At 42.8% G+C, this 24,728-nt stretch overlaps 2 protein-coding genes and 1 non-coding gene across 3 annotated transcripts; 1 reads left to right on the top strand and 2 right to left on the bottom strand.

Moving 5' to 3' along the window:
• Positions 1–847: 847 nt before the first annotated feature.
• Positions 848–2,881, top strand: LOC112087512 (uncharacterized protein At3g60930, chloroplastic-like). The gene is made up of 4 exons (XM_024157424.1): positions 848–1,427; positions 1,518–1,749; positions 1,832–2,195; positions 2,345–2,881. Exons 1-4 carry the CDS (start codon positions 848–850, stop codon positions 2,879–2,881), a joined length of 1,713 nt encoding a protein of 570 aa, XP_024013192.1.
• A 4,823-nt stretch (positions 2,882–7,704) lies between these two features.
• Positions 7,705–8,592, bottom strand: LOC112087511. The gene has a single exon (XM_024157423.1). It carries the CDS (start codon positions 8,590–8,592, stop codon positions 7,705–7,707), a length of 888 nt encoding a protein of 295 aa, XP_024013191.1.
• Positions 8,593–21,987: 13,395 nt separating this feature from the next.
• LOC112087638 lies at positions 21,988–22,095 on the bottom strand. The gene has a single exon (XR_002900185.1). It is a non-coding gene; the product is annotated as a small nucleolar RNA R71 (small nucleolar RNA).
• Positions 22,096–24,728: the final 2,633 nt, after the last annotated feature.

Here is a 24,728-nt window from a genome sequence, read left to right as displayed (position 1 = left end):
TTTTGCCAAGGTGAGAATGGGATTCGGCTAAAGTTGCCGAGCCGATTTGTATTGTCGAGACGAGAATGAAATTCGGCTCATCTCACTGAGGTGTAAACTTGGCTTGATGGATTTTCGTCGCCGAATAACGTTACAACTTGTTTGTCGAGATTCTCTTTTTTTTTTTAAGGGAAACGCAAGTTGACGAATTTTGTCGAAAGAAGGATCTTCATGGCGAAATTCCGAGCCACTTTTACATGTGATTATGCCGAGCTCGGGCTTTTCTTTCGAAAGTAAGACCTTTTCTTTCCTTAGGATTATTTTTTTATTTTTTTATTTTTTTTATGGGTTCGGGCTTGGGCTTTAGTTTCCAAGCCCACTAACTATCGCGGGACCCACATCCAAACTTCTTTATATAGGCGAGCTCCCCTCTTAATTTTTCACAATCTCTTCACTTCTCCAAAACCTCATAAGGTACTCTCTCTTCTCTCTCTCTTTCGCCTTTCTCGATTTTTTTTAGCTCTCTTTCTCTTTTTTTTTTTGAGCCGCCGCCCCACCTGAGGTTTTACTCAGGGTGCGGTGAATTGTTTTTTTTTATGCTTCCGATTGGTTTGCCGATCTCCCGATCCATCGCTAAATTTCCCGATCCTCCTCCTATAATTTCCTGTTCTTTCTCCCGCCAATCTTCCATAACCTGAGATGTCAGAAAAGAGCGAGCCGAGATCTCCTGCCGATTCTGCGAGTTCCGTTTCACGCCGAGATTCGTCGGATCTTGGACCGAGTCCACTTTTGGGTTTGGCTTCCCGAGATGCCGAATCGATTATCTTGTCTGATAGTGTGAAACCCGAGACGGGAACTTGAAACCGTGATGGCAAAGTCTGGGGTAGGTCCCTCGAAGCCTCAAAGCTCCCGAAAGGTTAAAAAGAAGAAACCGGATCCGCCTGGTTCGTCTTTTTCGACCGAGGAATCGCTACAGAAGCTAAGGCAGTGTTGCAGAATTTCCGAGGCGGTCGAATTCGTTGCGCCCGAACCCTTCGATCGTGCCAATGAGCCTCCACTGAACCATTTCACAACCTACGAGTGCTTTTTCGAGTTATGTTATCTGTGGTTCCCTGTACCCGAGCCGGTTTTGCGATATCTTTGGCTGCATGGGATCTCGTTGGGGCAGATCATGCCACGGGGTCTTTGGCATATAATCGGTATTTTGGTTCGAGGCGACGAATGCGGTATCGATATTGGGGTTAACCATTTTCGTAATTTTTTGGAGATCCGACGATCTTTGAAACCGGGAAGATATTACATCTCGAACAAGAGATATTGGAGGATAATCGGGGGATTTCCGAGCAAAGATAATTCTTGGGACGATTATTTTTTCTACGTTCATGTGGACGAGACTTCTGTTGGGAATGACTTCCTTAATTTAATCATGACGGATTGGGGACCACTTGGTAGTTTGCTCGTAGTTTTTGGCTCGCTTTGTTTTTAGTTCCGATACTAACGTTTTCTTATGCCTTCTCTCTTTTCTTTTATGTTTGCAGTTTGCGATCCGCTCCCGCCGGTTCCCGAAGACATCGCTCAGACTAAAGAATACTCGCTGCCCATAAAGTTGATTGGACGAAGCATTTCTCGTTCGGGAGAGTCGAGAAAGCGAGAGCGTTACTTGCCGGAGCCCCTGTTACTTCGGATTCTTCTACTTCGTCGGACGACACAATCGGGAGAATGGTGCGTTTATCTATCCGCGACAAAAAGGAGTGAGCCGACAAGGAACAGGCAAGCCAAGCCCCAGAGAAGGAGATGTCGGCCGTCCAGGCTGAGCCGACCCCTTCGCGCTTAACGAGGTGAATGCCGAAAGTGCGGGCGAAGTTCCTAAAGCCGTTAGAACAAACCCAACTGATGCCGATGTTTCGGGGAAGACTCCCGAGATACCCTCATATGGAAAGGGTGCCACCGGATCGTCCGAGGTCCACGCGTCTGGTAGCAAGGGTCGCGTCGTCGTCTTGGGTTTAGCGAGCCGATCGAGACCTTCTGCTTCCGTCCTGACGAAGCACAAAGGCGGCTCGACTCGGAAACGTTCTTCCTCGGAAGGTGACAAGGAAAAAGATAGTGTCGCGCCAAAGAAAAGGCGCACAATACTGATAGACGGAGAAATCGCTCCTTCCGTCGTCGATGATGCTTTCGCTTCGGCAACTCTCCTATCGAAGATCAACAACAAAGGGGTTTGGCTACCGCACATGGATTCGATTATAAAAGCGAAGTCTTACGCGAGTATGTTGCAGTGAGGCACCAAGGTAATTTTCCGAAACTTTAGCTCGTTTTGTTTAAATATCGGCTCGCGTTTCACACTTGCGTTTGTCTCTTTTTGCAGTTTTTGGCTTCCATAAACGAGACGATCTCGGGATACGAAGCTGACGCTCGCAAGGATCAACGACGAATTGATGAGGCGAGGAAGGACGCTGTCATGCTTCAGACAAAATTGGATGAGGCCGAGCGGAAATTTTCCTTTGCCATGGCTCAGGCTAAAGCTCGGATCAAAGCTCTCGAGACGGAGAAGAAGGCGTTGAAGGACGAGTGTGTTAAGGCCACCGATATGGCTGTTCGTCTCGAGGAATCAAGAGCTAAGAAGGATGTCGATATTGCTTCTTTGCAAAGGCAATTGACCGAGAAAAACTGTCTTCACGAGGCGAACATCAAGAGAGCTGTGAAATCTGCAAGGAGGGATCTGATCAAGAAGATGCGAGGCCGTCTCAGCAGCGCGGAGAAGAACCTCAAAGATTTGGCCGATACGAAAGAAAACGAGTTGGATCTTGCGCAGATTGACGGCAACCTACAGCTCATCGAGCTCCTCAAGAAGGACGACGTTCCAACTCTTGACGCCGAAGCGGAGAAGCTGAAACAGTGGTGAGCCGACTTGGTGGGAGCCGACGACGGGTTCGAGAGGATCGCTACTTGCCTTAGAGGCGAGCTAACCTTTTTCCGAGGATTCGGTTGGAGCTAACCTCGGGAATGAATCGGTGGAGGCTGTTGCGCAGTTAGTTGGTGTGTCCGAGCCGACGGGCTCCAATATCGGGACACTGCGAGTCGCCGAGCTTGTCGAAGAAAGGAGGAGTTCTGGCAGGTCTCCAAGAGAGTGATTTCCACGCTTGATGTCGTGCATTGTTTTCCTTTATTTTTGCTTTAGAGTTTGTTGCCTGGATGGCTTTATCCGCTTATGCTACTTTTGAACTATGTTCTGTTGGTTTTGTTTCTTTTGCCGAGCCGAGGTGCTTGGAATGACTTATGCCTTGACGGCAGATGATATCGGTTTTAGGACTTATTGCATTGCTTGATCCTTGCGTTTATTTATGATTTCTCGATCGTATAGTTTCTACTCTCAGAACTCGTAGTATATAATCACTGTCAATGAAAACGGCTCGGTGTTGCTTCCGAGATATTGATAACCGATGTGTATCGGGTTTAAGTGTTTAGGATTTGCGATGTGTATCGGCTTACGCATCCGTAAACTATTGGGGGATCGATCGGAAAATTTATATAGCGCGCTGTTATCCTGTGAAGGATGTCATTGAACCCTAGTCCATAGAGGAGAAGTGGTTAAAATTCGTTTAGAGAATTTGTTTTTAGTTTATCTGTTGTGGCCAGCAATGAGATAGAAAATGCGGATATGAGATGTATGCTGAATGTTATAAAGAAAATGCTGAAGAACATTAACTTAAGTTGCGAAAGAAATCAGATGAGTGGCAAATCTATATATATATATTTTTTTAAAAAGGTAATTTCACAGAAATCCGAAGAAAATCGTAAAATGATTCTTGTAAATGTAAAAGGGAAGTATGGAAGTATGACGTATACGTACCCACTCCCCCTCCCCCTCCCCCCCCCCCCCCGTTTTAAGAGGGGGGACAGCTGAACCCATCCGAAGATAGGCTGCCTACGTACCCTTTTCAGGGATCAAGCCGTCTCGTAGTTCAGGGTTGTCGGTTGATGCTGCCTAATGATAACATTTCTTCAGATGCATCGCATTCCAGGATCTCGGGATTGGGGCTCTTTCCATGCTTTCTAGTTCGTAAACTCCGGGTCGGATTACCTTGGTAATTTTATAAGGTCCTTCCCAATTTGCCCCCAGCTTTCCTGCGTTTCTTTCCGCGGTGTTCTGAAACACCTACCGTAGTACCAAGTCGTCTTCTTTGAATCGTCGACTTCGGACATTCTTGTTGTAATACCTCGCCGTTGCCTGTTGATAGTTTTGAAGTCTTATCAATGCATGATCGCGACGTTCGTTCACTAAGTCCAGCTCGTCTAACATCATCAGATGATTTAAGCCTTCTTGCCCGGTGAGAAGTCTTCGGCGAATTCCATGGTAATCTACTTCGGGCGGAATAACGCACTCTGCTCCGTAAACCAGAGCAAACAGGGTCTCTCCTGTAGCTCATCTCGGGGTTGTTCGGTGAGACCATAACACTCCTTCTAACTCGTCCGCCCATCATCCTTTTTTAGCATCGAGCCATTTCTTCAGTCCGTCAAGAATCGTCTTATTAGCTGTTTCGGCTTGACCATTTCCTTGTGGATATCTCGGTGTCGACTTGCTCAATCGTATTTTCTATTTCTCACAAAAAGCTTCAAACCGAGCCGAGATGAATTGGGATCCGTTGTCTGTAACAATCTCGTAAGGGAGTCCATGTCGACAGATGATATTCTTCCAGACGAAATATTCAACTTGGGCGTCTTTGATACACGCATACGAATCGGCTTCGACCCACTTAGAAAAATAATCGGTCATAACCAATAAGAATCGTTTCTGTTTAGACTTGTGCAAGGGTCCGACGATGTCCATTGACCACCTCATAAACGGGTAAGGAGCCGAGATTGACCATAGCAGTTCGGTAGGCTGACGTATGGTTGGGGCGTGCCTCTGGCATATCTCACACTTGACGGAGAACTTCTCGCAGTCTTTCACCATGGTTGGCCAGTAGTAACCATGTCGCTTTATCTTGATTGCTAAAGATCTTCCGCTTGCATGGTTGCCGCATGCGCCACTGTGAACTTCTTCCATGATCTTCCTTGTTTCGGCTTCTTCGACACATGTGAGTAATGGTCCCAAAAATTACCACTTGAAGATGTTTCCGTCCAGGAGTATATAACGAGCTGCTTGAGCTTTGAGTTTCCGAGCTGCCCATTTTTCCGATGGTACTTCTCCGTCTGCGATGTATGTCCGAATTGCTCCTATCCATTCCCTATCGCTTCCATATTCTGTTATTTCTCGGGAAGCATCTTCGTCCATGTCGGCTACGCCGTTATCTTCGTCGATCTCTTGCTTTTCTTCGGGAGGGTTGATCAGGTTGACTCCATCTACGACGCCGATGCTGGCTTTCTCGATAAACTCCACTGGTATAACTCTCTTCAGTCCTGGATCCGAGGTCGAGGCAAGAGCGGCTAGGGCATCAGCGGATGCATTTTCCCCCGAGGTATTCGCGTAAGTTCAAATTCTTTGAACTGCTTTGTCAACTCCTGAACTACTTTCAGATATGCTTCCATCCTGCCGTCTCTCGCTTCGTATTCCCCGTTGAACTGGTTTGCGACGAGCTGTGAGTTGCAGGATACTTCGTAGTGGCAGAGTAGCGAGGATTACAATCGAGTGCGATTGAAAGTATGGTCTCAATTTCCGAGCCGACATCACGACAGCTAGGGCGACCTTCTCCATTTGCGGATAGCGTGTCTCTGCCTCGGTTAAACTGCGGCTTACGTAAAAGACGGGTTTCTGCTCTCCCCGCTCTTCCCTGACCAGTACTCCACTTACTGCAGTTGATGACACCACGATATACAGGTACAACGGTTCTCCTTCCACTGGCTTTGCGAGGACCGGCGGATTCGCCAGGTAGACTTTTAGGTCTTGGAATGCTTTTTCACACCGTTCGTCCCATTCAAATTTCTTATTGCCTCTAAGGGTATCGTAAAATGGCAGACACTTATCGGTCGACCTGGAAACAAAGCGGTTGAGAGCTGCTACGCGTCCTGTCAATCTTTGTACTTCTCGTTTCGTTCTTGGAGACGCCATTTCCATCAGCGCATTGATTTGTTTTGGATTCGCTTCGACTCCTCGATGAGTTACGAGGTATCCGAGGAACTCGCCAGACGTCACCGCGAATCGACACTTTGCTGGATTCAGCTTCATGTTGTGTAGGTTCAGCTGCTCGAAACAGTCTTGCAAATGCTTCACGTGATCTTTCTCCTCGAGTAACTTAACCAACATGTCATCAATATAAACTTCCATCGTCTTGCCGAGCTGTTCTGCAAACATTTTGTTGACGAGCCTCTTGTAGGCCGCGCCCGCATTCTTAAGCCCAAAAGGCATCACCTTGTAGCAGTAAATTCTCCAATATGTTATGAATGCCGTTTTTTCCCTGTCGTCGTGGTTCATGAATATCTGGTTGTACCCCGAAAAAGCGTCCATAAATGTGAGCAGTTTGTTCCCCGCCGTGGCTTCTACTAGTCGATTGATATGAGGTAGCGGGAAACTGTCCTTCGGGCACGCCTTATTGAGATCGGTGAAATCTATGCACACGCGTCATTTACCGTTTTTCTTCTTTACTACTACGGGATTAGTGAGCAAATCTGGGTATTTGGCCTCAGAATCGAACCCACCTTTAGAAGTCGCTCTACTTCGTCGTTTACTGCCTTGGCTCGGTCGGGACCTAGCTTTCTCCTCTCCTGCTTCACTGGTTTGAACGTCGGGTCCACGTTGAGCTCATGGCACGCTACATCGATGTTGATTCCCGGCATGTCTTCCGCACTCCATGAAAATGTTCTAACATTCTGTTTTAAGAAAGCGACAATCTCCGCTTTGATCGCCTCGTCGAGTGTTGCTCCGATTTCTACACACCGCTCCGGATGTAGTTCATCTATGCACACCGAGATCACCGGATCACAGCTCGGCGCGCTCTTCTCCTCACGCGCCTCACCGATCTGTAATTGCTATAAAAGCTTGGCGAGCTCGTTCGCAGGTTCTCGGTTCGTCTTTAGTTTTTTCTGTTCTCATCTGCAACGGAGTCTACTACGGGCTTCCTCATCTTGCTCGGCTAGGAAGCACATGCGCGACTCCTTTTGGTTTCCCCATATCGTCTTGATTCCGCCAGGAGTCGAGAACTTGACACATAAATGGTAGGTTGATGGAACGGCTCGGATTGAGTTCAACCACGGTGTTCCCATGATCACATTGTAAATCGCCGGATGGTCAGCTACGGAAAAATCCACGACTTTTGTTACTCCTCCTGCTTGCACGGGAAGCCGGATCGTCCCGATCGTCATCGTTGTTTCCCCTGAGAATCCTGTCAGTGGCTTCGGGATAGCGGTTACTTCGGACAGATCGATTTCCATCCTTATAAGGGTTTCGCGGAAGATGACGTCTACCGAGCTTCCCGTTTCGATCAGGATTCTGGGGACATCGTGGTCTCTAATAGTAAGCTCGATTACGAGGGGATCACTATGTGGCGCATCAATTCCCACAGTTTCGTCTACCGAAAACGAAATTGTGGTAGCAGGGTAGCTCAGGGGCTCCGCCCAGTTGACACTTGCATCGGCTCTCCTTTGGAAAGCTTTAATCGATGATACGGTGTCGAGACAGTATTGTGATCCTCCCATTATCATATTGATCCTTCTTCTGGGGCTATCTCGCAGATCCTCATTATTCCTCCTTCCTCGCTTCTCGTCCTCGGGCTCCTTGGTAGCTTTGGTTTATTCGTGCTCTCCTGCTGCTCGCTTTGCGGCGAGTCTGGCTGCCAAGAACCGACAATTTACCGTTGAGTGCCCGTAACATTGGTGGTGTTCACAGAATGCCTTTTCATCGTAAATTCGGGGGTTCCGAGTCCAAGTATTCCATGGTCCTTTGCCTCGCCCTGCTTCCACTTGATAATTGTGGGCTCCTCGTAGCCTCGGCCCTTCATGGTGCACATAGTCATTATTCCTCACGTTTCTTTGACGCGTCGTCAGAGAATTTTGGATCGCCGCTTTTGTCGACTCGTACGGCTCGTCTAGGTTCTTCATCTCTTCTTCATTCACGACAAAGTCGGCAGAGCGATGTAGGGCATCTTGGATCGTGAGCAGCGTGTTCAACGCCATTTCTCTTCGGAACTCAGACTTATACCATAGTGATCTCTTTAGGGCTTCCAGGGCTGCCTTATCGCTCACTCCTTCTACCTTTGACACCACCGCTTTGAACCGATCCACGTAAGCTCTCAATGGCTCGTTTGGTCCTTGAGACAAATTCCATAAATCGGCATCGGAGGTTCCTCGATCGATGAACATTGAGTACTGTTTCAGAAAAACGGCAGACAATTGCTGAAAGTTGTTAATGGAGTTACGCTCGAGCCTCGAGAACCACTCCAATGCTGTACCCTTCAGGTGTTTGACAAAGATGAGATAGAAACCGGCATCTCTTTCGTCTTTGCTGAGATTGGGGGCGGATCTCGAGAAGGCTCGTCCCATTCCGATCCGAAAAGCTGTGATGTGTGCCTTCGGGTCGGTTGTCCCTTCGTAAAAGGGGATTCTTATATTTCCTGGTTCAGGAATCCGAGCTTTGGTAATTCGAGCCGTGAATGGCGTGCGCTGCGTTTCTTCCAACATTCGATCTATCTCTGGTGCCGCAGGGATTGCATGATGGACTTGATACTGCCCCCATTTAGAGCGGCTCGGCGTGCGTTACCACATTGACTCCCTTTTCGCGCCGAGCTATCTTGTTTCGTTTGCTCGACCCAGAGCAAGTTTTCCTCTTCTTCCGTCAGGTTTTGGTGTCGGAGCACAGCGTCATCTTCTCCGTTTGCCCTTGCTCCTTCCAACGCTTCTTCGAGTTCGGCTCGGGTAATACGTTCTGAAACACGGCCTGATCGAAGAGCGAGCTCCTCTCCCTGGTCGTCTTCGTCATCGACAGTGATCGTCTCCTCACCGATATCTTCTGCGACCTCAACATTGTTCTTCTTGGCGTGTTTCTCGCCGTTCGCTCTTCCTCTCCGAGCTAGCAGAGGTGGTTCAGTCTGTGTAGGCTTCTTCACCGCGGGTGTCACCAAGTCGGACGAATTTTGCTGCACCCCTCCGAGCCTGTTTGCGGGCATCGCAAACTCGAGGGCGGTTGGTCGCAGACCAAACCTTCGCATGACATCTTCGGAAGTTCCCGTCACTCCGAGGCGTTGATTCCTGATTCGGTTCTCTGTTGTCAACCCTTCGAGTCTCTTCACGAAGGAGCTGTTCTGCTTTTCCTGCATGTTAAACCTTTCCATCATTGCTTCGAGCATCTTTTTCACCTCGTCCAAGGGTTCGGCTGTCGCGCCTGCATCCGTCGGAGGAGGATTCTCCTTGTTTCCGGTAGGATCCCCGCCGTTGTTTTGGTCGTCTCTTCGCTCGTCTCCGGACATCTTTTCGGATCTCGTTCAAGAAAGTTTTCGGTGTAAGAAAGCTTTATTTCCCCACAGACGGCCAAATTGTGTGAGTCGAAACTCGCACAATCAAAATTTGTTAAGAAAAAAGAGAGATCTAAAGCTTCTATGTGAAAATCTCAAGAACAAATATTGCGTAAAAGTTACATAATAAGAGAATTACATCGACTATTTATACTAAATCTACAAACCGCCTAGCCAAGATTCTTTCCCGAGGTTCTCAGAATTTTCCCTTTTCTCTTGTGCGGCTGGCGACTTCGATCATCCTTAGGGTAAATTCCTCTTGGACTCGTTTACTGGATCTTTGCGGTTACCTGGCTCGGCCCATCAATGCTTCCTATCCTTTGGCTCGGCCCAATACATTTTGTTTATGGGATTGCTCCTCGATCGAAGTACGCGGGAAGATCTTCCGAACTTGACCCGGCTCGGTTCGGTTCTATTCTCTCCCTGGTTTGGCTCGGTTTAACTGAACCAGCTCTGGTTCGGCTCGGTTCGAGATCCAATCTGGATCGAGCTCGGTTTAATAGCTTCTTTGGTTCGATTCCTCCCACCAAAATCGTGGTCTTGAACTTTTCGAAACCCGATCCCGACACTTGGTCTTTTTTCGAGTAGTGAAACTCGCGAAGGTGAAAACCGACCCCAACATCTGTCTTTGGTGACTGAAGACTGCGTCTTTCCTCTTTCTCTCCAACTTTTTTACACTTATCTGCATATAAGATAATAGAAAACAAGAGTGCATGTGGTTTGAAAGAGGATTGGTTAAGGTGGGGAACTAGCTAAAGATGAACTAGCCATTCAGGATCAACAGAGAGTGGTAAAAGGATAAAGGAGTCTTGAATGTATGATTCGTTTCCCTGGTCTAATGCTTCAATGAGAATTTTAAATCCAAGTTAAGTCCACATAAAACAGAGCTAGTGTATTCCTTCATCTAAATCGAAATCATTCAAATTCTGGGTACTTCGTTTCAAATCTGCTTAGCTACCGCCTAGTCTAGTCCTAAATCGTGAATGAGCATGTCACTAGGAACAGTCTAAAAGCACACAGTCAACTATCATTGATTCATGTTCACCATTCCCTTTCAAACGTATTTTTTTTTTTTTGAAAAACAGTTTTGAAAAACTTTAAGGAAAATGCAAAAAGTGTAGATAATGCAACACTCATGAAAGAAAAGTGGTTAGAAAGGGATGAAATCCTCCCCCAGACTTAATTCAGACTGTCCTCAGTGTGAAACAAGTCGAGATTGAATGAGAAAAATGCATAGATAATCGAATTGGTAAAGCCAAAGAGAACTTACCTGGATCCGGGATGCTGGTGGTGATGGACCGGATTCATTCGAAGAGGTTTGGGAAGGTGATAGGTGGTGATGAAGGTGGTGGGAAGTGATGAATGAGGTGGAATGGGGATTGGTGAGGTGGAATGAGGTGAAGTAGGTCATTTGGGTCGGGTTTCGTCTCAACGACCATCTACCGCGGTTAGGAGTCATGCGACCACGGTGAAATGGTGTCTGGCTGCGGTCAGAAAGACGCGGCCGCGGTCGAGGATCTGTTTCCCGCGGTCAGAACGTCTGCGACCGCGGGGGCTTATATCGCGGCCTGTTCCCTGCTTCTCCTTGGTTCCTGCTGGCCCGAGCAGTCAAGGACGATCCTTCTTTTTGGTTTTTTCTTTTTTGGTTTTTTGATTTTTTTTGGCTTTTTTTATTTATGAGAAACATCTGAAACTAAGAAAAGAAAAAGATTAATCGAAAAAGAAAGAAAAATCCTAAAGAAGACAATACCTAAATGGATTGCCTCCCATTAAGTACTTCTGGTTTAAGTCGTTTAGCTCGAATTTTGGTGTTGGATGTGGCTTATTCCAATGAAGAAGATCTTGTCCTGGGACAAGTCTTTTTCGACATCTCCTTGCTTTGCCTAGCAGGTTCTTCGTCACTCCAAAGTTCTTCTTCAAACTCTTCTGTTGCAGAACGTTTTCCTGCTTTGCTGTTTTTTGGGACAGCTTCTGTGAAGACATCTTTGTCGATATTAGCAAACGGAAATCCTCTGGTTTGGCCAGTCCATTATAGCTCCGGAAGTTGCTAGAAAAGACCATGCGAGAATCACTGGATGTGTTGCGTCTCTCGTTCCGACAATGTAGAAGTCGACAGGCACGATGCAATCTCCTATTCTCAAAGGAATGTCATAAGCTATTCCTTGAGGTGTTGCATTGGAATCATCAGCTAGACTAATCTTTGCTCTAGTCCTGCGCATGTGTTTAATACCAAGTCTCAAAGCAATTGCCTTGGACATCATGTTAAGACAAGCTCCAGAATCACAAAGCACGTTTTTAAACATTTCACCTCTAATAGAACAAGAGATGAGAAACTGACCTGTAGTCTTGACCTTATGGAGATTTCGAACTTGCCTTTCTCTGTAAGTGTTGGCTGGTGTCTCAAACGCAGAATATGACTCACAAAAGAAAGATGCAGCATCGTATTCAATGATTGAATCGATGTATGACATCTTTATTATGCTGCATATCGGGTCTTCTTAGATTGAAGAGTCAGCCGAATCTTCAACACATTCCTTTGCCATCATACAAGGTAATAATTCCTGCCAATCTGTTTCTTCATCTGAAACTTGGTTCTCTTCTTCCTGAGTTGCTTTTTTAGGTGCTGGAGGTTGAAGTTGGGACAGAAGATGTATTATTTTTCTTTCAAATCCTGGAGGTGAATCTGAATGACCAATTCCCGCGGTCAGAGGCATCGCGACCGCGGGAAAAGGAGCCTTGGCCACGGTCGGAACAGTCAGACCCGCGGCTCCGGATATGATTTCCTCATAGTCCGCTTCTTCCTTCTTGTACTTGATATGAACCTCTCCAGCTTCTTTATTTGGTAGACCAGCATCACATAAACTCACACCAGGGCGTTGTTGTGCATCTTCATCAGGATCTTTGGAAGATTTCTTAGAAAATCTCACAAATTGCTCAATGTTGGGCATCTGTTCCATTCTTGCATCAATCTCCCGTGCCTTGAGCTCGAGTTTTTTCAGCATGTGCTTGATCTCCTGCAACTCTTCTTCTGTCTTCTCTGTATACCAGGAGGCGGATTCTCTGACTTCTTTGATCTCCTGCTTCGATTCGACAATATCACTTGAGTTTTGTATGATGTCATACCCTTGTCTTGTCTGCTCTGTTGCGACTTGGTGGATCATCCCAGCTAGTGTTTGTGCGTCCTTGTGGGTTTGTTCTTCCAGAACTCGAACATGATTGGCCAGTTCATCGAATTTTCTGTTGAACTCTTAGAGATTAAATCAATTCTCTTGAGCAGGGTGTTTTCGGTAAGAATCTGCTGATCAAGGAACTGGTTTATCATTCCTTCAAGGCGTCCCAAACGTCTGCTGATCCTCAAGTTGTCCTCTTGCTGATTAAGGTTCTGCGGTGGAGGATTATAGGCGTGTGGCTCGAAGTAGGTCGGAGGAGGACCATAAGGATCCTCCTGGCGTTGAACAAGCTCTCTGCGCTGGTGGTATGGATAATTTGGCTGGCTGTATCGATCCATGTAGCTAAGATCTCGGGGTTGGAGGAGTGTTGTAAAAACCTCCCTCATAGTAGGGATTTTGATTTATAGGATCCATTGCTTCTCGAATGAAAACAAAATAACCGACAAATGGAAATATGCTGAAAAAGGGGTTTTAGAGTCGATTTACCAACCTTTCTTAGGGTTTTGCGGAAAAGAAAACACGTGCCTTCCCCGGCAACGGCGCCAAAAACTTGATGTGGTAGGGTTGTCAAGTTTTACCCTAAATGAAATCAATAGCCGCAAGTGCACAGCTGATCGATTGTAGTACTTAGGGATCAAATCCACAGGGAAGGAGGATCTTTCCTGCAAAAGCCTTCGAAAGAAAGGAAGTCTAGAACCAGGCGAGTTTTGAAAGGGTTTTGGTGGTGTGTTTAAATCGTAAAAACGAATCTTAAAGAGAAAATACGGAAATTAAAATGACCTAATAACTAAACTTAATGAAAACGAGTAAAAACGAGAAAAACGGATAAACGTAATTGCTTTAATAAAAATCGATTAAAAGAGTGAAAATACTAGACTAAAAGCTTGAATGAAAATCGGTGTAAATCTATAGAAAATAAAGCGCTGGGGTTCAGGGAAGTTTTCTCAGGGGTATGAACGACTCAAAATATTGCTAGAGAGTAAATTGGATAAGATCTTAGCTTAAACTTTTCGAACTGGTGTCACGGACGTATCAATACGCCACTGTCATGATCATAGACAACTATCTCTCTCAATCCTGACCAGTAGGTTTCCACTCTGGCCCTGGAAGAGAAGAGATGCATTATGTTTAAAACTCGTCAGCATTCACAAATCGCCCATAGGTAGGTTTCCACTCCTATGTTTGTTTTGCTCTCCCAAACTAGATCTGACACCAGATGAACACTTTCGTGTCACCAAGCATCTGGATCAGATTGTAGTTCATGACACTACTCTCATGCAGTAAAAACGAATTCAGAAGAAAAAGTTCTAAGATTCGGCTTCAATAGCTCATGGAATCCTCATCGAACATATGTATCCCCATCGAAAATCCCTCAGACCCAACAATAAAACTACTCAGACATGATGAACGAAATCAAAAACATAGTATTAAAAAGTAGAGCAAAAGAGTTAAATTGAAAAAGAAAGAACAAGGGTTTAAGAGATAGATCTCTCTCTCCCTAAAACCTAAAAACAAAAACTTAAAGTAAAATTCTTCTAAAGTATTTCGTCTCTCTTCTTCTTTTCTTAAAAACGACCTAAATGATAAGTATTTATAGTCTCTGGTCTTTAGGGTTCCGGAATTAAGGCTGGGAAAATGATATGTGCTTCAGAAATTGGCCTTTGAACACGGAGTTGGCTGGCCGCGGTCAGGATGTGCGTGACCGCGGGGAATGGATGGCTGGCTGCGGTCAGGGAGCTTGTGACCGCGGGAAATAGGCTGTTGACCGCGGGTGGAAGCGCTTGCCGGCTGGTTTACGGGACATCTTGCTCTTCGCGTATCTTTTGATTGAACCGTTGGATTGCCAAGATGTAAAGTGTGCTGGAAAGCTGATACTTCCATCTTTGAGATCTCCAAATTTGAGCTGGATCAGACGGTGAGAAGGCCTTCAATCAGGGGTGAACTTCTGACGGTTTGACTCTGAGCTAAAAATCTGGTCTTCTATCCATTTTGTTAAGCTTTTCCCTAAGTTTCCTGAAAAGAGTCTTGGAACTACAAATACTAGAAAAACGTAATAAAAGTACTTCAAAATGATCCATAAAAGTGGTCAAAATACGGTGTTCTCAATGTGCTTGCGGGCCTAGGGTTTGTTTTTGACAAGCCCGTTGGTCCTCCAAAAGTTTTAAATTTATAAAACCCTCTGCAAGTGCACAAATGTACGTTATAGGACTTAGGGTGTCGATCCACAGGGAGGATGTCTAATCTGTGAGAAACAACAAACTGGAAAAGTAAGCAAAGTCATAAACTCATGGGATATTTGGTTGAAGATCCTAAACTAAACCTAATCTAATATTCACAAGAAATAAGATGCAATGCATGATGAATTGTTAAAAGAATATCTCAAGCATATCGACTCAAACTATAGACTCTTAAACTCATAGGTGGCGATTTAGATTTCTCCGGTTTACTCTAATCGATGTATGATGGCATTTCCAATTAGCTTCCGGGTGATTTATCTTCATCTGTTCATGGGATCTGCATGGAACTAGAATAGACATATATATGATTAAACAACTCTCGCCATCTTAATCAACTAATCAGTCAGATCTGACAACTAACTCTCGCTCTCATGCCAGAAATAAGATCATGCATTAGACATTGAATTCGTCTTCTCACATCTTCTCCATATGTAGCTCTCGACTCCTATATTGACTATGTTCTTCTGAAGCTATGTATGGATAATCTGATACAACACTCTCGCCATCTTAATCAACTAATCACTTAGATCTGACAATTAAATCTCTCTCACATGCCAGAAATAAGATCATGCATTAGACATTGAATTCGTCTGCTCACATCTTCTCTATATGTAGCTCTCGACTCCTATAGCGACTATGTTCTTCTGAAGCTAGGTATGGATGATCTAATACAACACTCTCGTGGTTTTGATCGATCCTAGGCTCAGAGAATAGGTCATGAATCTACTCTCATGCAATATGAACAACTTAGAAGAGATGAGGTCCAGAATATGGTTAAGAACTATAGAAATCCTAATCGATATGTGTACCTATCAAAATCTTCAAACAACTTGACTCTCTGGGACTAATCTACATGATGCAAGGAATGATAAAAGACATAGAAGAATGCAAAAGAATGAAACAGAAAAGTTAATAAGATAAAAAGGAGAAAGAATAATTGATGTGGGAAAAAAAAGTTTGGTGGTTCAAAATCTCATTACAGGAGCACACACCCGATTAAGACTGCTAAGAAATTTATATATAGGTCATAGGGTCTTCCAGGTCTCACTTAGGGCTTCTCTGAAAAGGAATGGGGAAGTGGACTTTGATGTTGGGCCTTATGGCTCGTCCTAAGGTCCACCGGGGGTGAGAATCTTCCAGGCTCAGGTAAAACATGGTTTTCCCACGGGTGAGAGTCTTCCGGGACTGGTGAACTGGGTCAACTTGTTCTCCATGTATCTTTTGATTGCACCGTTGGATCTTCGTGATGTAAAGTGCTATGTGATAACACCGGATTTTGACCATTTTAATGGATCACTTTAATGTCTTTTACAGGTGTTATTACTCCATTTTCAAAGGTTTTCAAAGGATTTCTATGTTTTCGGATTTGAAAAGGATTTTCAGGTAATTTGGGATAAAGAGGCACAAATTGGAACAAAAAGACTCTTTTGGATAAATGCAGACCGTCAGAACTCTCATGGAGACGACGACCTTCTCACCGTCTGATCACCCTCAAAATTGGACAACTTATAGAAGAATCAACCAGCTTTCAAATGCACTTTGTCTGGAGACATTCCAACTGTTGGACCTCAAGATATTCCATTTGCCCTGGAGACACTCGAAGACGGCCATCAAGTCACGCGACCGCGGCCACAAACCTATCCACCGCGGTCACAAGCCTCACGACCGCAGCCAGACCCCTATTTCCCGCGGCCACGTCACTCCCGACCGCGGCCGGCCAACTCCGATTAAAAGCCCATATTTCTGAAGCCCACAGTCATTTCTCTGCCTCAATTCCGGAACCCTAGAGATCATGGAGTGTAGAAGACTATAAATACTTGTCATTTAGGTTGTTTTTGGAGACCACTTTCATACTTTTACAGAAACCCTTTTTCCTTCAGCCGTTTTATGCGATTTTTAGAGAAGATTGTTCAACTCTGAGTTCTTCAATAGAGAAGCTTTCTTTGATTGCTTTTATTAAAACCAATGATGATGTCGACCTCAGCCATGTCTGAGTAGATCCCGATTTGGGCTTAGGGTTCCCGAAAGGGGCTCTCATAATCGATTAAGACATCTAGGTTTATAGATCTGGGATTTTAACTTTGTTCTCTGTTTATTCTCATTCTTATTTCATGTATGCTTGATTGATCACCTCGTATCTGATCTAGATAGTTGGTGTTGCGAAAGTTTTCATTAAGTATCCGACCTAGAATGAAACAGGCAATTTTTCCGTAGGATTGGAAACCTACCTGCAGTAAAATCGTGAGTACTGACGAGTCCTGTGCAGCTTTTGCGTTCTCTCCCTTCCAGGGCCAGAGTGGAAATCTACTGGTCAGGGTTGCGAGAAACAGTTGGTTATGATCACGACAGTGACGTAGTCATACTGCCGTATTCTAGTTCTAGAACCCTATATTTCGGAATCCGTCAATCCCAATCTATAATTCCTAGTGTTGAAACCGATTATGATCCCTGTAGAGTTCCCAAAAGCTCAGTGTTTTTAGCAATAGATAACAAACCAATCGATTTTTACTTGCTCATTTAGATCTGCATTTCATTTGCTTTAGTTTGATATTCTGCTTGTTTCATTTGCCTGTCATTCGATTTTCTATTTGCTCTTTAGGATAGATTTATTTGCTTTCTTTACTGTTAGTTTAATCCGTGACAACCAACCAACCCCTAAAACCAATCTAGTCTAGACATACAGTTAGAAACCGTAGAAGAATACCAGGCACACAAATCTCTGTGGATTCGATCCCTAAATACTACAATTTATTAGCTGTGCACTTGCGGCTTTTATTTGTTTTTATTGAGGGTAAAACTTGTTCCCTTACACAGTAGACACATCACTATGGAAAGCTGGTTGTCTCCTCTTGATTGTCTCCAAATTTGAGCTGGATCGGACGGTGAAAAAATCTTCATTTGAGGCTGAACTTCTGACGGTCTGACTCTAAGCTGAAAAAGTGGATTTCTTCCATTTTGCCATTATTTTCCCTAAGTTTCCTGAAAAGAGCTTTGAAACTACAAATACATGGAAATCATAATAGAAGTTCCTAAAACTGGTTAAAACCTTTGAAAAAGTATTTGAAATTAATGGTGAAAATGGGTACAAATACGGTGTTATCACGGTGACAAAGTATAAAAAAGGGCGTTTGGAGCAAATTGATAACACCGTATTTTGACACCTTTTATGGTCGTTTTCAAAAGCTTTTCAAATTTTTTGTTTCTTTCTTTTAAGTGTTTATATTATGGTTTTTGAGTATTTCTAGTCTCAAGACTTTTTTCAGGAAATTAAGACAAAAACTTTGCAAAATGGATAGAAGACAAGATTTTCAGCTCAGAGTCAAACCGTCAGAAGTTCACTCTCATATGAAGACCTTCTCACCTTCTGATCCAGCTCAAATTTAGAGATCTTAAATATGGATAAGCTAGCTTACCAGCACACCTGACTTGAAGACAATCCAATAGTTCAATCAAAAGTTATGCGAAGAGCAAGAAGTCCAGTCAAGCAGCCGACCAGCCATCCTGACCGGGGCCAGCATATGATTCACCACGGCCAGAGAGCTTCTGACCGCGGGGAATCAATGTCCAACCACAAAAGCCCAATTTCAAGCCCATTTGATTCATTTCTTCGAAGAAATCCTAAGTGGTGATAAAGTATACCTTGAAGACCTATAGGTACATGTTTTAGAAACTCTAAACCGTGTGCTTATATTATTTCTCTTAGTACACCAATGTTTTTCTTAGCTTTTAGTTTGTTTTAGGTTTAGGGAGACAGAGATCTATCTCTTGAACCCTTTTTACTTTTTTCCAATATCAATTTCTTTACAGCTTTTCTATACAATGGTTTTGGTTTCTTTAATCATGTCTGAGTAGTTTACTTATTGGGATTAAGGGAATTTTTGATGGGGATCTATATGTTCGATGAGGATGCATGAACTATTAAGCCGAATCCTATAAATTTTTCTTCTAACTTATTTTTAATGCATGAGAGCAGCGTCATGAATTATAATCTGATTTAGGTACTTAGTGTTGAGAGATTTTTCATTATCTGCCATATCTAGTTTTAGAAGAGCAATTCTGCCATAGCAGATGAAAGCTACCTATGGGTAAGTTGTGAATGTAGACGAGTCTTGTACAAGCTACTGCGTACACTTGTTACTGGGGCCAGAGACGAATGCTACTGGTCAAGGTCGTGGGTGGTAGTTGGTTATGATCACGAGAGTGACGTAGTCATACTTCCATGCTTGAATTCTAAAATTTTTAGCTATAATATTTTTATGTACTTTTTAGCAGAATCGATCATAGCCCAGAGTTATTCCCAAACAACCCAGCATCTCTTTCTTATAAGTTTCACACACCGATTTTCTCAAGCTTTTTACTTTTGGTTTCTTTAGTTTTCTAAATCGTTTTTTTAATCACCTTTTCCTTTTCCTGTTTAGTTTAGTCCTTACCTTTTTAGTCCTCACTTAATCTCTTTCAAAAGGTTTTGCAGAAAATATCTTTTTTCCCTATGGATTCGATCCCTAAGTACTACAATTGATTAGCTATGCACCTGCGTCTTTCAATTGTCTCTATTTAGGTTAATACTTGCACCATACTCCCCAAGCACATCACAAATGAGCGGTTGTAGACAGTTTTTTTAAAGATTTGTGGGTTTGTATTGTTGTTTTTTAAAGATTTTTATTGATATACATTAAAATTATTTGTCTTTTTAAATTTTTGTATGTGTATGTTCGTGTTTTTTTTTTGTAATTTCATTCAATTCAATTTTATTCGAGACAAAAACAAAAAGAATCAGTATATATATATATATATATATATATATATATATATTTTTTTGTATATGCTTGTATATCAAAGTTAGTCAACAAAAGAATCAGAAATTGCATATATGTTATAGGGCAGTTCATAAATAAATGATGCAGATTATTGTAACAATTACAAAAAGAGTTTTTTTTTGGAATTGTTCAAATATTATTTCAGAAATAACAATTGTAATGTACATTTACTGAAATTTTATATCATAAAAAGTAAACTATATATTATTGTTTCATTTTATAAATGATTATCTATAACGAATATAATAAAAGTGCTATGGTAACAATAAGTTATATATTATGGCATTTTCAGGGTGCCCCAAATTCTATCATTTGTTTATGATTTGATTTCTCACTGATAACACAGTATTTTAACAACTTTTATGGATCATAATTGTATCTTATGCAGGTGTTTTAACTCTGTTTTCAAAGGTTTTTAAAGTGTTTTCAATGTATTAGAGTTTTAAAAGATTTTACAGGAAATTTGGGCAAAAGATATGCAATTTGAAACAAATGAGCAATTTTGGATAAATGCAGACCGTCAGAAGTATGACAAGAGATGAAGACTTTCTCACCGTCTGATCACCCCCAAAATTTGAACCAACATAGAGGATCCAACCATCTTTCTAATGCACTTGGTTTGGAGACAATCCAACGGTTAGATCTTCAGATACTCCCGATGCAAAAATGACAGAAAATGCAGTTCCGGAAGAGAGCATGAGCCGAGACCGCGGCCAACACCTATTTTCCCGCGGGTAGAGCCACCGCGACCGCGGACATTGGCCGTTCACTTTCCAGACAACTTAATTAAACCTCAGATCAATTCCTTTCGTTATTTTTGAAGCCCTAAGTGTCCAAGACCACTCCATAAGCTATAAATACCTCCTTTTAGGTCATTCCTAAAGGTGTGGAGACGAATAGAGACCGAAAATTTAGACTTAGAGAGAGAGAGAGTTCGTGTGCCTCACAAACCCTAGGAGGCCGCCGCCCTTGAAGGAGGAGCCGTCGCTGGAAGAAGCCATCGCGCCTCCGTCTGCTTCTATGTTCTTCTTTTTTCTTCCCTGTTCTTTTTAATTTCCTGCACTTTCAATATCGTTTATGATGCTTTGTTACAATATGTTTGAGTAGTTACCCAGTTGGGTTTAAAGGGACTTTTCAAAGAGAATTTCATGTGTCTTGGCTTATGAATCGATAGATTTAGGATTATTAATCTTCTAGATGTTCTTCGTTTGCCTTTAATCTTACTGCGTGATTCTCTGCTGGCCACTTAGAAGCCGATCTGATATGATATGTTGCGAAAGCTTTCATTGATTGTCTGAACTAGGGTGAAACGAGAAATTTTTCTATAGGAGTGGAAACCTACCTGTAGTTGAGTTGTGAATGTTGATGAGTCTTGTTCTGTTATTGCATCTTCTCCCTTCCAGAATCAAAGTGGAAACCTACTGATCAGGGTTGCGAGAGATAGTTGTTTAGTGCTGCGAAAGTAGGCTATTCATACATCTGTGCCTCGAGTTCTAGAACATACGTAGTTGATTACCTTTATCACTTGTTTAAAATCGACATAGCTTAGTCCATGAACCCCTGCGAATTCCCCTTGATGCCCAACGTTTGTTTTTAATTGCTTACAACCTTTGCTTCTTATTCGATTTTTCTTGCTTTCAATTTGCCTTTGATTTATTCGCTTGTTTCTTGCTTCCATTCGCCTCTTGTTTAATCGCTTTTTACTTTCTTTACTTGCTTTCTTTTTTCAATTGCTTTTACTTGCTTTGCTTTCTAGTTTAGATTTCGTGACAACCAAAACCCAAAACCAAAACCAAAACCCAAACCTGTTTAGTTCTAATCTGATTTAAGCATTGCCGTGAATTCGTACTGAAACAACTAAGTCTCTGTGGATCAATACCCTAAGTACTACAGCGCACATCTGTGAGCTGACTGATGATGAGTTTGAAGAACCGATATATGATGACTATGAGCTAATCGGATAGGTAAAACATGAAGATGATGATGAACTGATTTGAAGTTTCGATTCACTCGAGAAGTTCTTGGGAGATCGAAGAGCTATTCAAGCAGCCTTACCAGAGGATGGCAAAACCGAAATTAAGGTAACCTATATCCACTTAGTTCAACAAAATCAATTTTATGGTTATTCATTCGAAAACCCGATAGACCATATCGAGACATTCAAAGAATTATGTGCAACCGTTACAGCAAATGGGGATTACCACAAGTGTAGTCTTTTCCCATTCTCTTTGAGAGACAATGCCAGCAAATGGCTAAAATCTTTAGAACCTGCTTCACTAAAAACGTGGGCAGCGTGTAGAACTGCTTTCTTAAATCGTTTTTATACTAGAAATCGTTCCAACCTCTTAAGGAACAAGATAAGAACTTTTAAACAAAAAAAAGATGAAGATCTTTTAGATACTTGGGAAAGATTTAGGGAATACCAAAGAGATTGTCCTTACCATGGATATACCGTCGAATACCTGCTGGGTATCTTCTATCGAGGTATTACTCCAGAGTTACGACACTCTTTCGACACAGCAAGTAATGGAGACTTCTCAACTAGATCTGTAGAAGATGTTCATGTTTTCATCAAAAATTTTGGAAACAGCATCCGAAATCAAGCAACCTTTGGTAATTCTGCACTTCCTGAGAAAAAAGAAGAGATTTCGGCAGTTATGAAGTGTCTCCATCACATAATGAGTCAACTTGGATTGCAACAACCAAACAAGGCACACAATACATGTAACTTGGATGGTTGGGACAACCCAATGGATTCTTATGATCAAGGGATGGTGAACACTGCAGAAGTCTATCAAATTCAAGATTTTCCATTCGTTTCTGATCACCGCGGGTCCATTCGTCCGGACTGCTCCCAAGCAAGCTTTCACCGCGGTCGTGCTGTTTCTGACCGCGGCCAAGACCTGTTTCACCGCGGTCGCGAGCCTTCTGACCACGGGAAACCGTCTTTCGAGCTTGACTGGAAACCATCTTCCGAACCTATCTTGGCTATTCAATCTAATCCCATTCCATATTCTAGTTTTCCCTCTTCTGAAGCTGAAAGCCTAAACAAAAAAATTCTAGAGCTTGAAAAATCTAGGTCTCAAGAAATCATTGATCTTAGATCTGAACTAAAAACGATGCAAGAAGATTTCAATGAAAAAAAATTCCACCCTCCCTAGCCTGATGATCAAAACTAATTCTAGAAACATAGAAAATTCTGAAGAGGAGCCAAGTGAAAATTCTTTCGAAAGATCAAGTGAAGCAGATCCCTCCGATCATGTGAAAGCTATCACACTTAGGAGTGGATTAGCTTACAAAGAGCCTGAATTTCCTAAAGATCCCGAAGATGAGGAAAAAGGTAAGGAAAAGGAAAAAGAAAGAGAAAGAATCACGATTGAGGATGAAGTGGTAGGAGAGAAGGATGGAGAAGAAGTAAGATAAAATACATCCCGGGAAATCCTTAGAGAAGACCCGATTCCACCTCCACCAACTCGTGTCTATAAACCTAAACCTCCATATCCTAGAGCCTTAAGAGCCCCTAAGAAGGAGAAAGAAAAAGCTAAGCTGAAAGAGTTAATCGATCAATTAAAGGTGAGATTACCTTTTGTAGAAGCTTGTGCTATGATTCCTGCTTTAAGAAAATACATGAAGGGTATTCTAACAAATTCTTTAACTCTTGAAGAAGGCGTTATGATGATAACCCATGAATGTAATTATATCCTGCAAAGCTGAATCCCTGAAAAGAAAAACGATCCTGGAAGCTTCGTACTTTCAAGCACCATCAATGATTTAGCTTTTGAGCGTGCTCTTTATGATTTAGGATCGAGCATAAACATGATGCCTCTTTCAGTAACAAAACGTTTAGGACACCACACTTTCCAGCCCACTAAAATTTCTTTAGTATTAGCTGATCGTTCTGTTAGACAACCTGTAGGTATCTTAATTGATGTTCCTGTCGAAATCGAAAAATGTTCCATACCAACCAATTTCGTAGTTCTAGAACTAGAAAGAGAACCTAAGGATCCACTTATTCTTGGACGAACATTCCTATCTACAGCTGGAGCCATAATCAATGTCTCAGAAGGAAAAATTGACCTTCATTTAGCCGGTCTAGTTATGCAGTTTTACATGAACAAAAGTTTCGATAAACCGACCTTGGATGGCAAAATTTGTTGGATTGATGAGTTAGACGGAATTATTGAGGAAGTCTATGAAGATCTACTTCTCGATGACCCTTTAAGTGTCACGCTTTCACCCGCAAAAGACGAACGCAGTTTCCTTGAAGAAATTTCGAGTGAATGCGCGTGTATGCTTAATTAGTCCGAAACTTATAGGAAACCTCTAAACTATCTAGATCTTAAGGACTAAACAAACATTCCTACACCTCATAAAGACACTGCCGCAGCAATTAATGATCCTTGGATCGAGCTTAAAGCCCCTAAAGTCGAGCTTAAACCTCTTTCGGTCGGACTTAAGTACGCTTTCCTTGTACCAAATTCAACTTATCCTGTCATTATCAACTCTGGTTTGACAGAGGAAGAAACCACAATGCTGTTGTCTGAGCTGAGAAAGCATAGAAAAGCCTTAGGATATTCACTTGATGACATACCTGGAATTTCTCCAGATCTTTGTATGCACAAGATTAATCTAGAGGATAATGCTAAAAACTCAATCGAAAGTCAAAGGAGACTGAACCCTAATCTCATGGATGTTGTCAAGAAGGAGATTATGAAGATTTTAGAAGCTGGAATAATATTTCTTATCTCAGATAGCACTTGGGTTAGCCCAGTTCATGTTGTCCCGAAGAAAGGAGGAGTCACTGTCATTAAAAACGATAAAGATGAAATGATCGCTACAAGAACAGTAACTGGACATCGTACGTGCATCGATTACTGGAAATTGAATGCATTAACTAGGAAAGATCATATTCCACTTCCCTTCAAAGATCAAATGCTAGAAAGGTTAATCACCCTTACTATTGCTTCCTTGATGGATACTCCAGATTTTTTCAAATTCCTATTCGCCCGGAGGATCAAGAAAAAACGACATTCATTTGTCCATATGGCACGTTCGCTTACAGACGTATGCCTTTCGGATTGT

Source organism: Eutrema salsugineum, unplaced genomic scaffold, assembly GCF_000478725.1.
Source record: "Eutrema salsugineum unplaced genomic scaffold, Eutsalg1_0 scaffold_17, whole genome shotgun sequence".
NCBI lineage: Eukaryota > Viridiplantae > Streptophyta > Magnoliopsida > Brassicales > Brassicaceae > Eutrema > Eutrema salsugineum.
This window is presented reverse-complemented; position numbering and strand designations above follow the sequence as displayed.